Raw genomic sequence first — 17,388 nt, 5'->3', positions numbered from 1 at the left:
CGATTTCGGAGCAGTACGCCCCGCGTACTCTGAGGCTCCAGCCTCCTATAAATAGGATGCGAGGGCAGCCGACTCTTTTGCTATTTTTCTCTCTTCTCTCTCCCGTTTTGCATCGATTTGCGTGCCAGAAGTACCCCGAAGCCCCGGTAATATTCTCGAGTCCCGAAGCAAGTCCCGAGATCCCGAAGGTCCCGAGAAGTGTGGTTCCCGAGCCGAAGCTCTGCCCGCGAGAAGTTCGATTTTTGTGAAGATCTTCCAGATCTGCTGAGGATTACTACTTCTGTAAGCCGTAGTGTTGTCCGATCATCTTCTGATCAAGTGAGTGTATACTACCTTTCATAAACACGATAATAATACAAGTATGGTTTGAGTGTATTAAGTATATTGTTGTTTATATGTGTGAGTGTGTAGTTACTTTCTTCTAACGCATAATTATGAAGTATTTTATACGGAATACGTATTATGTGTATAATTTTGTGGTTATGTGTGTGAATGTGTATTCACTTTCTTCTATTTCATAGATATGATTTATTCTCTATGAAATACGTGTTATGTGTGTGTGTGCCTCATCTGTTATGTGGAATATGTATTGATTAAAGCATGCTATACAGGTTTTTAAACTACGTATAAAAATGTATATTTTTATCTACCAATATGTTGGGTAGAACATGGGTAGATAGTTGGTGTGTAATAAACAGATGAGAGGCCTCGTTGTTGTTTGATTTAGTCATCTAGCGGAGTTTAGATGACGACCACGGACTTTTCTAGATAGTCTTGTGGAAACATTAGCAGGTTCGCCACCTGTAGGTGTTAATGAACTTGGGTGTTCATTCGCTGTACTCCATCCCCCTCATGGTTGCCTTATTTAACTTATATTGCTGAGGAACCCCTGAAGCATGTGTTATCGCCCCGATGAAATATTCTTAGGCTAGGTCCCTTATGTTAGTTGTCGTAGGGACATAAAGTGAGAATAACGGGAATGGGTAATTGGGTTATTATTGGTTGGTGAATATTAAATATAATTATTTATTGTGGGTTGAAAACCCTATATGCTCACCAGGCTCCCAAGCCTGACCCACTCAGTTTTATTTGTATTACAGGAAGTGGCGCAAGGGCATAAGATGGACGAACCATCAAGTTGTTTTGTTTACAAGTCTGTATATGTATATATTTGTTGAATGACTTGTAATGTTATCGTTTATGCTTATTGGTCTGTATCGGAACATGACACCCCGAGTTTTGATTATATAATGAAAATACATTTCTTTTATGAAATGCTTTGGTAAACATTGTTTTATCATGTTTTGTTTTTGGGAACAAATTCCGCAACTCTTTCAAATCAAAAGGATTTACTCTGAAATTATTTTAAAAGCATAAATGAAAATCGGTCTTTTCTGGCCGAGATTTTGGGGATGTCGCAAATACAAAGTAACTACATGTTTTTTTTTTTAAAATTTCCCAATCTTAGTTACTTTAGGAAAAGTGAATTGATTCAATCCCATGAAATTACACTTTGCACCCTTGCTAAGAAGTTAGTGGAGCGTGTGTGGTTTACCGGCACACTAATTGGTTCTAAGCAAAGGTGGCAAAGGGTGATTCATTGTTTATCATGGTTCGATGGAGCGTGTGTGGTTTACCGGCACATCGAATAGGTGATCGTTACAATAAAGGCACCATGTGAATTTGCATGGTAATTCACACCTGTTTTATGATCCTCGGTATCCCAGTCACAAACAAGAGGGGCATATCGAGATTTAAACATGCCATTGAATAGTTTCAATCAATCTCATCCGAACCTAGGAATTCTCAATACATTTAGGACTTAAAGTTATGATGGTGGAGAATTAGTGAATCGTCATTCACTTACCTTCATATTATTTGCATGTTGGATTACGACATCCCTTTTCTAATATGTAAATATTGTTGTTGGATCCTAGCCCTAATTTTTCTTATTGGGTGATAATTAGGGATTCATATTCTAATCTATCTTTGTCCTTTCTATTTGTAGATGTCGAACGCAAACAACGCTGCTGCTAGTTCTTTCATGTTGATGAGCCTTTGTCAAAAGGTCACTTTCGATGGGACAAACTTTAGCGAATGGATAAGATACATTCGCACCATTGCTCGCTATGAGGATAAGGAGTATGTCCTCGATGAGAAGCTCGAGAAAATTAACCCTGAAATCGCTACTCCGGCTGAAATGACCGCTTTTGAAACTCATGAGCGCGATGCAACGAAGGTGCATTGCATCATGATAGCCACCATGAACTCCGAACTCCAAAAGTCCTATGAGGACATGTACCCATACGAGATGCATCAAGACTTATTGGAGAGATGCCACCAAAACACGAGACAAGAGCGTTATGAGATTTTCAATAACATGATTTCCGCTAAGATGGGTCATGGAGAGTCTCTTACCGTGCACCTGAAAAAGATGCAAAGGTATGTCGACCGCCTTCGCAAGTTGAATGTTGACTTTGGGGAAGACTTGGCGATCGACATGGTGCTTCACTCTCTGCCTCCTAGCTACAATCAATTTAGGATGACCTACCACATGAACAAAGAGGAGGTCACCCTAAGCAAACTCCAAGGTCTCTTGAGGGTCGCTGAGAGCAACTTCAAGGACAAGTCTGTTGCACCAACTCCCAATCCAACCGTTGCTCCTGTCTTGGCTATTGGATAAGGAAAGAGAAAGAAGAGGAAGACTTCGTCTAAGAACTATCGTAAGGTTAAAGCCCGAGATGGTGCCTTTTCTAGTGGGACCAAAGTTGATCCTGCTAAGCCCTGCCCTAACCCAAAGGAGGCAGAATGCCACCACTGCCACAAGATAAGACATTGGAAGAGAAGCTGCCCAGAGTACCTGCAAGCCATCAAGGAAGGAAAGATCAAGCCGTCTTTCGCAGGTATATACACAATTAATTCTAACGATTCATATCATGCTATTTCTTGGGTTCTTGATACCGGTTGTGGTTACCACATTTGTTCTAATGTGCAGGGACTAAGAAGAAATAGGGATGTGGAGGCTGGAAGAATAAATCTAATCATGGGGAACAGAAGATCGTCGCCTATGACCAATATTGGAGTGTATTCTTTAGTGCTTAGCAATGGTTTAAGTTTAGATTTGAACAATTGTTGCTATTCTCCAGAAATGGCTAGAAACATCATTTCATTTCATGGTTTGTTTAGACAAGGTTTTAGATTTTCTTTTAATAATGAGAATGGTTCTATTTTAGCTTATCTAAATGGTGTCTTTTATTTTGAAGCTATACCATGTAATGGAATATATGAAACTGTTATGATTGTTGATAACTTAGGAAATGATGTTTTGAACATAGATTCTTCCAATAGTATGGATAAAGCATCCTTGTGGCATTGTCGTCTTGGACATGTCAACAAGAAACGCATAGCCCAACTCCAAAAGGATGGAGTGTTGGAGTCATTCGACCTTAGGGAAGATGACACATGCGAATCTTGTTTGCTTGGAAAGATGACTAAGTCACCCTTCGCTGGCTCTTGCGAAAGGGGTGAGGGTCTATTGGACCTAATACATACCGATGTATGTGGACCGTTTAGATCAACCATGAAGGATGGGAACCGTACGTGACTTTCACCGATGACTATAGTAGATATGGGTATATCTATTTAATCAAGCAAAAGTCAGAAACTTTTGAAAAATTCAAAGAGTTAAAGAATGAAGTGGAGAATCAATTGGAAAGGAAAATCAAGATGCTTCGATCCGATCGAGGAGGAGAGTACCTAAGTCTTGAATTCCACGATTATCTCAAGGAGTGTGGAATAGTTTCACAATTGACGCCACCTAGGACACCACAATTGAATGGTGTGGCAGAAAGGCATAATCGAACCTTGTTGGACATGGTTCTCTCTATGATGATTCGTGCTTCACTATCAATCTCTTTTTGGGGGTATGCCTTAGAGACTGCCGCCCATATCCTTAACTGAGTCCCTACTAAGAAGGTTGCCAAAACACCTCACGAGATGTGGACAGGGAAAGCTCCCTCGTTGGCACATATCAAGATTTGGGGTTGCGAGGCTTTCGTAAGACGAGATACTCACGACAAGCTCGAACCTCGTAGTGAGCGATGTATTTTCATCGGCTACCCGTAGAAATCCTTTGGATATCTCTTCTATAGACTGAAGGACAATGTTGTCTTTGTTGCGAGGAGAGGAGCTTTCCGAGAGCGAGAACTCATAAGCCAAGGAGACAGTAGGAGGCAAATCGAGCTTGAAGAGATTCAAGAATCGATAGATGAAGGAACCTCTACCGCTGGCACTCAACCCAAGGAGGAAACTCCGGTTGAACCAATTGACGAGTCCTTACCTCTTAGACGTTCCGAAAGAGTTAGAGTTCAACCCCAGTTTTATGGTTTTCATATTACTACCGAAGGGGACACGTATATTAGTGATGGTACACTAATAAATCTTGATGAACCTAATAGCTATAAGGAAGCCATGGCAGGCCCGGAGTCTGCAAAATGGAAAGAGGCAATGGATAGCAAGATCCAATCCATGTATGATAACCAATTTTGGAATTTGGTTGATAATGTGCCCGGACGTAAGACCGTTGGGTGCAAATGGATCTTCAAGAAGAAGACCGATGTGGATGGAAATGTACACACATATAAAGCGTGATTGGTCGCGAAGGGATTTACTCAAACTCCCGGAGTTGACTATGACGAGACCTTCTCACCAGTTGCGAAGATAAAATCTATTAGAGTGATGCTAGCGATTGCCGCATTTCATGATTATGAGATTTGGCAAATGGATGTCAAGACCGCTTTCCTTAATGGGAAGTTGGCTGAGGATGTTTACATGGCTCAGCCAGAGGGGTTTGTGGATCCGCAGCATCCGAATAGAGTGTGTAAGCTTGAAAAGTCCATTTATGGACTTAAGCAAGCATCTCGCAGATGGAATCTTTGCTTTGATGAGAAAGTCAAAGAGTTTGGATTTGTACGAAGCGAAGATGAATCGTGTGTATATGTCAAAGCCAGTGGGAGTATAGTAAGCTTCCCCGTTCTATATGTCGATGACATATTACTCATAGGAAACGACATCCCGACTTTGCAGGAGGTTAAGTCCTGGCTCGGGAAGTGCTTCGCTATGAAGGACCTCGGAAAGGCTTCTTACATTTTGGGAATAAGGATAGTGAGAGAAAGAAGTAAGAGACTAATAGGACTTAGTCAGAACACTTACTTAGAGAAGGTACTAAAACGTTTTAGTATGGAAAACTCGAAGAAGTGAGAATTACCGATACAAAGTAATGCCAAGTTGAGTAAGACTCAATGTCCGAGTACCGAAGCTGAAATAGCAGAAATGAGCCGAGTACCATACGCTTCCGCAGTTGGCTCAATCATGTACGCTATGACTTGTACTCGCCCTGATGTAGCCTTTGCTTTGAGCATGGTTAGCAGATATCAAGGGAATCCTGGCAGAGCCCATTAGATTGCAGTGAAGAATATCCTTAAGTACCTTCGGAGGACGAAGGAATGGTTCTTAGTCCTCAGAGGGAGTGATGACTTGAAGGTTCGAGGGTATAGTGACGCCAGCTTTCAGACCGACAGGGACAACTACCGTTCGCAGTCGGGCTGGGCCTTTACCCTGAATGGAGGAGCAGTGACTTGGAAAAGTTCCAAGCAGGAAACTGCAGCTGATTCAACGTGCGAATCAGAGTACATTGCAGCGAGCAAAGCGTCGAAGGAGGCAATATGGCTGAAGAACTTCATCGGTGATCTTGGAGTTGTACCTGCCATAAAGGAGCCCATGGAGATTTTCTGTGATGACGAAGGAGCGGTTGCCTTGACCAAGGAACCGAGGGATCATGGTAGATCATGACATATCGACAGAAAATATCACTTTATTAGACATCGTGTAGAAGAAGGACAACTCGTAGTGAAGAGGATATCATCGGAGGATAACCCAGCAGATCCGCTTACGAAGGGACTGAGTAGGGTTAAGCACTTGCAGCATGCTAGGAGTATTGGGCTGAAGGATGATATTAGCATAGATTAGATGGTATTAGAAACATGTAATAGATAAATGTAATTAACATTTGATGATTAAATAAAGGAGTTTTATTTATGAGTAATGTTACTGTCTTATGTTAATTGTTTAACTATTGTTTCATTTTGCATGTTTTGACTTCCAGAATAATTGAGTTTATTAAGAATAATCGAATTATTCAAATTGTCCATGATCGTTCATATGTTGGAAGTAGATATGAATGAAGATTGTCGTGAATTGGTGCGTAGATTGTCTGAATGGTATTAGACATAGTAAAAGATTGATGCGACGTTCATGAGTGCTTATGAGCTAGTTTTGAGCATTGGAACAAACCCGTGCTTGCTGGAATCACCTTATGGAATATGATATAAAAGGGTGATCGCAAGACGATAATATCATATAGTCTTAAAACCTAGATATATGGTTTGTTATTTGTTAATTGATTGTACATTGATAATGCAAAAACGCATCAGTAACTCGGTGTTATAAAACGCATTGTTGTGTATAGTTGATTAATGAATAAGTAAATGCATATAAGTCGAAGTTTATCTGTAACTTTTATCCTAAGAAGGTAAAAGCGATATCTCGGTCGCTCGATGATTTGATTTGACTTATGTGCCGGGCCCGGTCAGAACTGAATTGATGTGTTCGATTAAGTTCTATGTCACATAAATCGGAGATCGAGAAACCTAAATGCTTGAATAATCATTCCATAGATTTATCAGCATGATATCTAACAGAGGACTGTACGATCCCTTATCTAAAGGAAAAGATTGATTAGATCAGAGTTTGAAAGCGTCTTTGAGAGCTACGATTGCAAATCGAATTGTACTTGTGCATATAGTTACTAGACTTATCCAAGTGGGAGACTGTTGGAATAGTGTCTAAGGCTGCAACTATATTAGGCAAGTATTTGACCCGATTGTGCATGGTCCTTTTGGGTTGCCTTCACCATAGCAACTTGATAGGATGATTTATTATGAGAGAATAAATATTATTTATATATATTATGAGAATAATATAAGGAATAATAATATTGTTATTTGATTAATATAAGTCATAAATTAATTAGTATTAATTTGGTAACTTAAAAAGATTAATTAAATAAGAGGGTATAAACTGTCAATTGTTTGATAGTTACACTTTAGACTGTAAATCCTTAAAGGATAAGGGTTGGACGGATTCTAGGGCTTAGGATAGCTCAAAATCGTCCAAAGCTTATCTAAGGTAAGGATTTGGATTGCTTTAAGGAAAGATTATCCAGCTAGGGTTTAAAGGTGAAACCCTAGGAGTCTACAAGTATAAATAGACCCCTTAAGCAAGGGAAATCGGGATCTCTTAAAAGGAAAAGAACCCCTGGCCGATTTCTTCCCAACCTCTCTCTCAAATCATCCTCTTTGCTAGTTGGTGTTTGTAAGCCATTAGAGGAGTGACAATTGTGACTCTAGAGCTCCAAGACAACAAGATCAAACAAGAGATTCAAAGGTAAACTTTTAGATCTGATTTTGTATTGTTCTTATACCTAATTAGTCATTAGAAGTCTTGGATTCAAAGCATGTTTAATTAGAAAGCCTAGATCCAAGCATTAGGGTTTTGCATGCGCACATAGGAAAGTTCTTATGGCTAAAACCCATCAATAATGCATTTCACATTGATTCGTTTAATGGTTTGGACAAGGCATGCTTGTGGAATTGTCGTCTTGGGCACATTAATAAGAAACACATCACCTAACTCCAAAATGATGGAGTATTGGAATCATTTGACCTAAGTCCAAATGATGAATGTGAATCTTGTATTTTGGGCAAGATGACAAAATCACCTTTCACTGGATCTTGTGAAAGAGGTGAGTTTTGTTGGACCTCATACACACAGATGTGGGTGGACCCTTTAGATCCACCACAAGAGGTGCTAATCGATTTTATGTAACATTTACAAATGATTATAATAGATATGTCTATATTTACTTAATCAAACATAAATCAGAAACCTTTGAAAAGTTCAAAGAGTTTAAACATGAAGTCGAGAATCAATTAGGCGTGAAGATAAAGATGTTCTGGTCTGATAGAGGATGAGAGTATCTTAGTATCAAGTTCCATGACTACTTCAAGGAATGTGGAATAGTTTCACAATTGACTTCTCATACGACACCACAACTTAATGGTGTGGCCGAGAGGCACAATCAGACCTTTTTGCGAAAACGCGAAAACATATTCATCTTATAAAAAATCAAACATATGTACTTTAGAAATTAAATTTATTAGCAATAAATTAAAGATAATAAGTTTATATTGGAGGATGTTATGCTAATATAGATATAAATAGGGTTTTAACAACCGTTTTCTTTTTCACGTCCTTAACCACTTTTAAATTCAAGTTTTCATAATAAAAATGTCAAAAAAAACATGTTTTGAAAATATGAAATAATTTCTCATGTATCAGCGATTATCATCATGTAGTTAAAAGTTTGGATGAATTCTTGTCCAAAATATAAGGTTGAAGTGACACAATCTGATAGGTTTTCCTTGTTTTCACGTTTCATAAATTATTTGTATTTTCGTATGAGCCCTCCCATATATATATATATATATATATATATATATATATATATATATATATATATATATATATATATATATATATATATATATATATATATATATATATATAGGGTTAGGTTCATGTGAGACGACCTAATTTTGTGAGACCGTGAAACGAATTTTTTATTTTTTTTATTTATTTATTTTTTAGTTAATTCAAGTTCCGAAAATAATATTTAAAAAAAGAATTTTTATATTTTTCCATTTATTTTGCATTTTAAAATTATTTTTTAGAATATGTACAGTGTAATATTCTATTAGAATATTTCACGTATTTAAAAAAAATGGTATTTTTTTTTAATTTTTTTTATTTAATTCAAGTTCCGAAAATAATATTTAAAAAAAGAATTTTTAGATTTTTCCATTTATTTTACATTTTAAAATTATTTTTTAAAATATGTACAGTGTAATATTCTATTAGAATATTTCACGTATTTTTCAAAAAAAAACGGGATTTTTTTAAAAAAAAATTTATATATTTTTTATTTTTTTTTAGTTAATTCAAGTTACGAAAATAATATTTAAAAAAAGAATTTTTAGATTTTTCCATTTATTTTGCATTTTAAAATTATTTTTAGATTTGGTCTCACGGTTTTACAAAATTAGAATAGTCTCAAATGAACCTGAACATATATATATATATATATATATATATATATATATATATATATATATATATATATATATATATATATATATATATATATATATATATATATATATATATATATATATATATATATATATATATATATAAAACCAATTTTCAGTATAATAGTTTATATTCGCACTTTTTTAACTTGTTTTGTCATATTATGAAAATAATTTTCAATCTAATAGTTTATATTCACACTTTTATAACTATGAATTCGGTTTGGTTATCAAAATTTATTTGGTTACTATTAAAATGTAATTCTATAAACATTATAATAGTTTATCGAAAGAAAATTAAATATATCTATAATTTCCTCCTATTTATCCTCATACATATATTAAATGGATTAAAACATTATTAAAAAAAATTAAATATGACACTTATAATTTGACATATTATAAGGATGATAGAAAGAAATTATATAAGAATATTTAATTTCTCTTACCGAAAATATATTGTTTTATGGAAAATCACAAAAAAGTATAAAGCTTGATTACAATACTATAAAATAAAGAGTTGAATCTTTTCAAAAGGCATTTGAAATAACATTAATGTAATCTATTTTGACAAAGAAACAATTATTTTATTATGGATGCTTTTATTTGCTACGTTTTGTTAGAAAAAAATGATAATTGGTAGATTTAAGCAGGGAAAAAAGGAGGAAGAGTTGTCAATGTAAAGGTGGGCCCCGCCTTGAAGCTTTTTGGCAGCGAGTGGGGAGTATTTAGTAATTAGTAGTTATAATACGACTCAGTGAGTCAGTGCTTCCCCTCAACAAGTGCACCCTTTTTACATATCTCTTTCCCTCTCTTCTCTCATTACTCATACTCACACGCGCTTCCTCTTTTTCTAATTATTTTATTATTACCTTTAATTCTATATAGTTTTATCAAATTTAATTGTCTTTGTATGTCATCCATTTTTACGATGGTGAAAAGGTTAAATGGAAATAAAAAATGGTAAACTTATCTATAGAGATTTGTATTAATCAGTATACAATGGTTACACCTAAGATTATATGGAATGGAACAAAACCGCACCCTACAATGTGCAATGTGTCACCTTGGTGTTGCGGTTAACACGCCCAGGTATGGTCGGTTTATGATACAGGAGTAGTATACCTATGGTTTTAAAAAGTACGTCATGGCACGCCTTAAGACATGCCATGGCGCGAGGCGTGGTGTCGTCGTTACGAAAACGTTAAAGGCAGACTTGTTAAACATGGGGCCCAAATAACGTTTCAAAGCGCGTCTATTGCGTTATGGCGCAAGTTTTTTTCAAGGCGCGGATTTTTTTTGTTTTTTTGTTTTAAATTTTTTTAGTTTTTTCTAATTGTGCCTAAAATAATTGAGTTTTGTTAACTTTTTTTTATATTATATATTATTATACCACTTCTAAAAACTTGATATATTTGATAAAATTCAATAATTACATGATTTATCTTTTTTTTTTAATGTATATAAAATAGTCACGCCATGAAAAATGTCATTACTCGCTAAAGCTCATCATGATTTAAATTTGATTTTGCCGTCAAATCACATCTCATGTTATTTAGAACCTTAAGCATACCACAAGAAAAAAACAACCTCACCCCCACCCCACCCCATGGTAGTATTTTATGCATAAAAATAGGTATTTTCATTATTAAATTACATTTAGAAAATATGATGAAGAAAAATAATATGACACTAACTTGACATGCAAAAAGTAGATGAATTGTTGTCACATCCACCGGTTTAAAGGCAAAGGATGGAAGACATCCATATTTTCTACCTTTCATAACCTAATTTTCATTTCCATTAGAGCATCCGGTACAGGTCCAATGAGAAGAAACGCATGTGAGGTGGCACCCCTCAACGCTGTTATGACGTAGGGAACACCGCCCCCCTATTCGTTTTTGCTCGTCGAGGGTGAATCTCGTGGCTAAGACGACTGGATGCGACGAGTAAATTTTAAACGTTATTAACGTTTAAATGCAACGGTTAAAAAAATTAACTATTAAAAAAAATCATTTACCCTATAAATACCTACCATTTTATAAAAAATTTCACACATTTTCTCTTCTCCTCTCTACATATTATCAATTATCTTCAAAAAAAAAATATGGATCCTTTCAACTCGTCCGAAGATTCAGATGACGATATTTTCTTTAGGATGATGTATCATTATTACACTACCGATCTGCTACAACCAGACTCAGCCTCGCTATTAACAAGACGTGCGATGTTAAACAGAAATCGCGAGGAAGGACACGAACATCTATATCGCGATTACTTTGCGGATAATTGTGTATCGGGGCGAAGGACTTCAAAAGAAGATTTCTTTTGAGTAGGGATGTGTTCTTACGAATCGTCAACGCCTTGGAAAGCCGGTATCACTTCTTTACTATACTTTTATACAAAATAAATAAAAATGCAGTACATGTTTTATTTAATTTTACAACATATACAATATATTTTTAAACTGTAGTTAATTTATGTTTAGGTACGAATTTTTTCAATTAAGATATGATGCTAGAGGTAGACGAGGGTTTACAACGTTGCAAAAATGTGTTGCGGCCATTCGTTTGATGGCTATGGGGGAGTCACCCGACACCATGGACGACTATATGAGAATGTCCGAAAGAACCGCAAGAGAGAGTTTGTATGCATTGTCAAGGGGTGTTGTTGAAACTTTTGGAGACGTGTATTTGCGGAAACCTTCGTTGCATGATTTGCAAGAATTGTATGCGGTGCATGAAGAACGTCATGGGTTTCCCGGAATGATAGGAAGCATTCATTGCACACACTGGAAATGGAAAAATTGTCCGGTAGCATGGAAAGGGCAATATGCAAGTGGTCATCACGGATCACCTTCTTTGGTGTTAAAGGCTGTCGCTTCTCAAGATTTATGGATTTAACATGCATTTTTTGGGGTTGCGGGTTCCAACAACGACGTCAACGTTCTTGATCAGTCGCCAATATTCGACAATCTTTTGAATGGAAAAGTCTTGGATGCTCCTTTCACGGTGAATGGAAACGAATACAAATATGGGTATTACCTTACAGATGGAATATATCCTCAGTATTCCACATTCGTGAAGGCATTCCGCCACTCGGTTGAAGAACGAGACAAATTTTTTAAAAGAAGACAAGAAGGAGCACGTAAGGATGTGGAACGTGCTTTTGGAGTGCTGGAGGCGAAGTGGCATATAGTCGAACATGCAACACAATCATTGGATTTAGAAACTCTACGATATATAATGTATGCATGTATCATAATGCATAACATGGTAGTAGAAGATAAAGGGAGAAATATTGCACACTATATCCCAACGAAGTCCAGACACGTTCAATTTCAACCAGGAACAACATATTATTTGCATCGCGTTGTTGACATTCATGACGCAAATAAATACAGAAAACTTCGAGAGGACTTGGCAGATTATATCTTCTATGGTAACAATAACGATAACGAATAACGTTATATTTTTTTTTTTTTGAATTTGGATGTTATTTCTTTTTTTTGTTTTTGGATATTATGTGTAATTTAGTCTTTATGTTAATTTTAATCTTTAAAAATTTTTAATTGTTTTTTATAATTTTTAAACATTATGTTTTATTTATATATTTAAAAAATATTTGTCTCAATTAAAAAAATTTGAAATAAATAAAAAATAAATTATAAAATGGAAAAAAAGTTGGTGTCATAACAAGATACAACATGTTGCCCATTTCCTCACTTGGTGTTATAACACCATTGATGATGTGGGCATGTGACGTGACACCAAAATGGTGTTCATCTAGTTGCCCACACCTTATGGTCTTATACCAGTTGTTTTTTCGTTCTTTTACTTTCTCTTCAAAAATATGTGAAAACTCATAATTTTCATCACTCTCAATCCACTAAATTTATATATTTTTTATTTATACAAACTAATTAAAAACATATAAACTAATTTACAAACTATAAAAATTTATAGTACAAAATAAAACAAAAGCTTAATTAAGTTTGATACTCATCTTAAATTCAAATAAATTTATAGAAAACATGTTTTATATATATATATATATATATATATATATATAGAAAGAGAGAGAGAGAGAGAGAGAGAGAGAGAGAGAGAGGTGGGTTCAATTGAGAAAATAAAAAAGGTTGAGAATGAAGGAATCATTCTCAGCCACTCATTTAATTAGCCTCTAAACATAAAGGACACGGTGGCAAACTTGTAAATATGATATAATAGCCTTCAATCACAAATACGTAACTGTGGATAATTTGATAACAATTCAAATTCATTACTACTCGATCGTTCAGCATCCAAATTTCTTCTCCAACGTTCAACGATCATCCAGATTTCTTCAATTAAATCATCGATTAACATCATCTAGTGTTAATCAATCATCCATCTTCGTCAAAAACACGTTCATCAACGTCATTCAACAGTAGACCAAAAAAATTCGTTTTTGGTTCTTTCAATCCAACCTTCAACTATGTTTGAATACGAGAATATCTTCAACATCTACGATTATTTTTACTCCCACTGTCATTAGATTAATATCATCGATAATCAACAACAGTTTCACTTCATATCATTCATTCAACATCGATCATCAAACAAAACTTCGAAATTAAGGTTTGAAAAACATCAAATCATTTTTTTTTGAAAAATTTCATATAATTCTCTATCAATCTACTATTTTATAAGTTTTAAATAGTCAAAGTATCATGTTTTTAGCATTTTTAAGAAAGCTTACTTGTATGCACTCCAACTGTTTGATGAAATGTATAAACTAAATTACCACGTTATATTCACATATGAATATGTTTTCTCACCTGAATCAATATATGATTATTAAAACACAAAACAAATATGCAAGTTTGTATGTTATTCATATGTGAATAACATATAAAAATTATATATATTTCTGAAAACACATTGTAATATTCATATATGAATATATTGTGCAATATTCACATATGAATATACCAACTATTATTCATAAGTGAATATACGATCTAATATTCACAAGTGAATATACTATGTATTATTCTTATGTGATATACCATGTAATACTATATAATATTCACATATAAATATACCATCTAACATTCATAAGTGAATATATCATCTAACATTCACAAGTGAATATACTATATAATATTCACAAGTGAATGCATCGTCTAATATTTAAATATGAATATATTATATTTAGTATATGCTATATTCATATATGCATGATACTTAAATTGTAAAAAAAATTAATCAGAGTTTTTATTCATAAGTGAATAACGAATGTACTATAGTAAAAACCAGATTCACTTTTATTCACTTATGAATAACGATAGCTGAAAATATAAAAAAAAAATTATTTATCTTAAAACTATATCAATATGGATGTCTATTTGTAGAGAATAAAAAATGATGAATTTTGGTATATTTAAAATCATTTTTTGATAAAAATAACTTCTTTAAAAATAAAAAAAAAACAAAAAAACTATGTTTTTGTATATATTAAGGTAATGCTTAGCATAGTTTAAGGAAACATGTTTTGTTGGAAAACACATGTGCATTCCTTTCCCATTTCCGTCGGTACGTTTGAGGCTTTTGCGGCAAAAATAAATGATTGACTGAGAATGATTCCCCCATTCTCAACCTTTTTTTTCTCAATTGAACTCTCATATATATATATATATATATATATATATATATATATATATATATATATATATATATATTCTAATAAAAGAATAGTTTTAATATCTTTTTGACATGTGTCATCATATTAGACCTCCTAATTAATACACATTTTATTCTTTTTTTGCCATATGTCACTCTATTAAACCTATTAATTAATGCATGCCACTTGTCAACCTATTAATTCTCTATTTCAAATTTTAAAATTTTCACTTTAATTACAATAAATTAATAACAATGAAATAAAAATTAAAATAAAATTAATACAAATTATAAGGTGATATAATTCCACATATTTATTTAAATTAACGATTATAATTGATTAATAATTTTGTGTTCTAACTATTAAAGTTTAATTAATTTTGTAGTCGTGGTTTCACGGGTTATAAACTAGTGTGTATATATATATATATATATATATATATATATATATATATATATATATATATATAAAAGAGTATAGAGGGACAGTTTCACAATGAGCTCATATACATGCTTCTTCTCCATTTTACCATACCGCTTCATCGACGGAGCCGATACGTTGTCGATACCGCCCATCTCCCTCACCATCTTTTGGACGACTCCGTCCACGTACCTTAATACCTAAAAGATCATGATATGTTTACAGGTTGATAATTGTTTTCATATGTATATTAGTTATGTAAGACTATAAGTACAATGTTTATTATAACAACTTAATTATTTTTTCCAAAATTAAATCAAGAATGTAAGAACCAATAATATATTGGTGATTTTGGTATCTTGTAAGTATGTAGTTTTCGATTTAGCTTTTTGTTGTTGCTATAATTTAGTTTTATAGGCTAGAAAAGTAACATTGATAAGAAACCTAGTTGTTTGTTTTATACGGTTTAACAATTTGAATGAATATTTTTCTATGTCAACAAACAAAGAGTTTGCTTTTATTTTCATAAAGACCACAACATGCAACCTTTAATTCTATAAAAACATTGAGAGTTTAAAATCTATTTTGCTTAATCACTTTAAGATTTTTTTTCCGACTGAATTATCGAAAATTTGAACTGTTTTCTAAAATTCCATAATTCAGCGAAAAAAAAATCTTTTGTTTGTTATTTGCAATTCATTAATGTGAAAAACATAATGGTCATCTTCTTAAACAGAAGAAAAAAGTAAATGCATTCAAAGTGGATGTAAATCACGCGCCAATGGATGAGAAGTGGGGGAGTATAAGAAAAGGAGGCCTGCGGCTTTGGCGCTGGGCATGACCCCACCACACACATTCTTTGTATGAATGAAGACAAGAGAGCCTAGTTTTGGCCGACACATAAACCCCTTGATTTTGTAGTAAAATTACAAAAATACCATCAACTCCCACTTTTTACGTTGCATCGACTTTTTCCCCAGGCGCACGAACCCTTTTTGCTGTGACTTAACCTTATCCTCTCTTCCTCCAACGCCAAGGACAATATTGGCCTACCCTTCAACCACCACTACTACGTGGATGATACATGGTTCGTGAGGTCACTTTTATTTTATATAAGGCTAAAAGTAGAATGCCATTGTTTTTGCATGCAATTTCAATTTCAGACCCATCTTATTTTTGAGACATTTTTTTTAAAATTTTTTTTTTTTTTGCCATATCGGTGTTATGCTTTAATATTTTTATAAAGTAATTTTAAGTAACTTAAAAACTTAAAAGTTTATTAATTAAAATTTCAAATTTTCTAACAAAAAATGAAACATTTATAACATAACAATAAATGAATAAGATGAATAAGTTAGAATTTGTATTTTTCTTTAATTGCGGCTTGTATACTTAAAGCTACTTTGAGATTCTTTCGAGATAGATGACTCATGGTTTACATTAATATTTTCCATTTTTTTCGAATTAGTCAATTTCAAAAAAACGAAAATTCCTTAAAAGAACAAACTGAAGATTAAAAATGTATTTTAGATCAATTTATTTACAAAATGAGAAATTATATATATAGTTTCAAATGTGAATTGACATCTATTGTGTGGACATATGGATAATGCTATTCTGTGACAATAAAAAAGAAAATATGTTGTTTGATAATATGAATACGTTAAATCTTATATAATTATTATAATTATTAAGCATTTTCACTAATTAAATCGTCTATAAGGTTATTATACACTTTTTTTTAATTATTCTCATTCTGTCAGAATGTTATCAGAATGTTTATTGAGTCCTATTCTATAAGAATTAAAATAAATAAAACGATGCATGAGAACAAAAATGAATTAGAATTTGTGATAATCCATTAAAATAACAATAGTTCTGTGAGATTGAACGTATTCACATTACTAAACAACATATTCTCTTACTAATTTTCATAAAATAGCATTATCCACACGTCCACACATTAGTTGTTTATCCATATTATAACCTAGCCCCATATATATATATATATATATATATATATATATATATATATATA

At 33.4% G+C, this 17,388-nt stretch overlaps 1 protein-coding gene across 1 annotated transcript; it reads left to right on the top strand.

The window, feature by feature from the left end:
* The first annotated feature begins 11,845 nt into the window (after nt 1-11,845).
* On the top strand, nt 11,846-12,730 carry LOC111899904 (uncharacterized). The gene is made up of 2 exons (XM_023895802.1): nt 11,846-12,130; nt 12,224-12,730. The coding sequence occupies exons 1-2, from the start codon at nt 11,846-11,848 to the stop codon at nt 12,728-12,730; spliced, it is 792 nt and encodes a 263-aa protein (XP_023751570.1).
* The last annotated feature ends 4,658 nt before the right edge of the window (nt 12,731-17,388 follow it).

This window comes from Lactuca sativa, chromosome 2, assembly GCF_002870075.4.
Source record: "Lactuca sativa cultivar Salinas chromosome 2, Lsat_Salinas_v11, whole genome shotgun sequence".
Classification (NCBI taxonomy): domain Eukaryota; kingdom Viridiplantae; phylum Streptophyta; class Magnoliopsida; order Asterales; family Asteraceae; genus Lactuca; species Lactuca sativa.
The sequence above is the reverse complement of the archived record's forward strand: the minus strand, read 5'-3'. Positions and strand labels throughout refer to the sequence as shown.

What these genes read in the sequence shown, in the direction of transcription:
- LOC111899904 (XM_023895802.1), top strand. Translation starts at nt 11,846, where the DNA reads ATGGGGGAGTCACCCGACACCATGGACGACTATATGAGAATGTCCGAA. An exon ending in ATCACGGATCACCTTCTTTG is followed by an intron (nt 12,131 to 12,223) that starts GTGTTAAAGGCT and finishes GTTCTTGATCAG; the next exon opens with TCGCCAATATTCGACAATCT.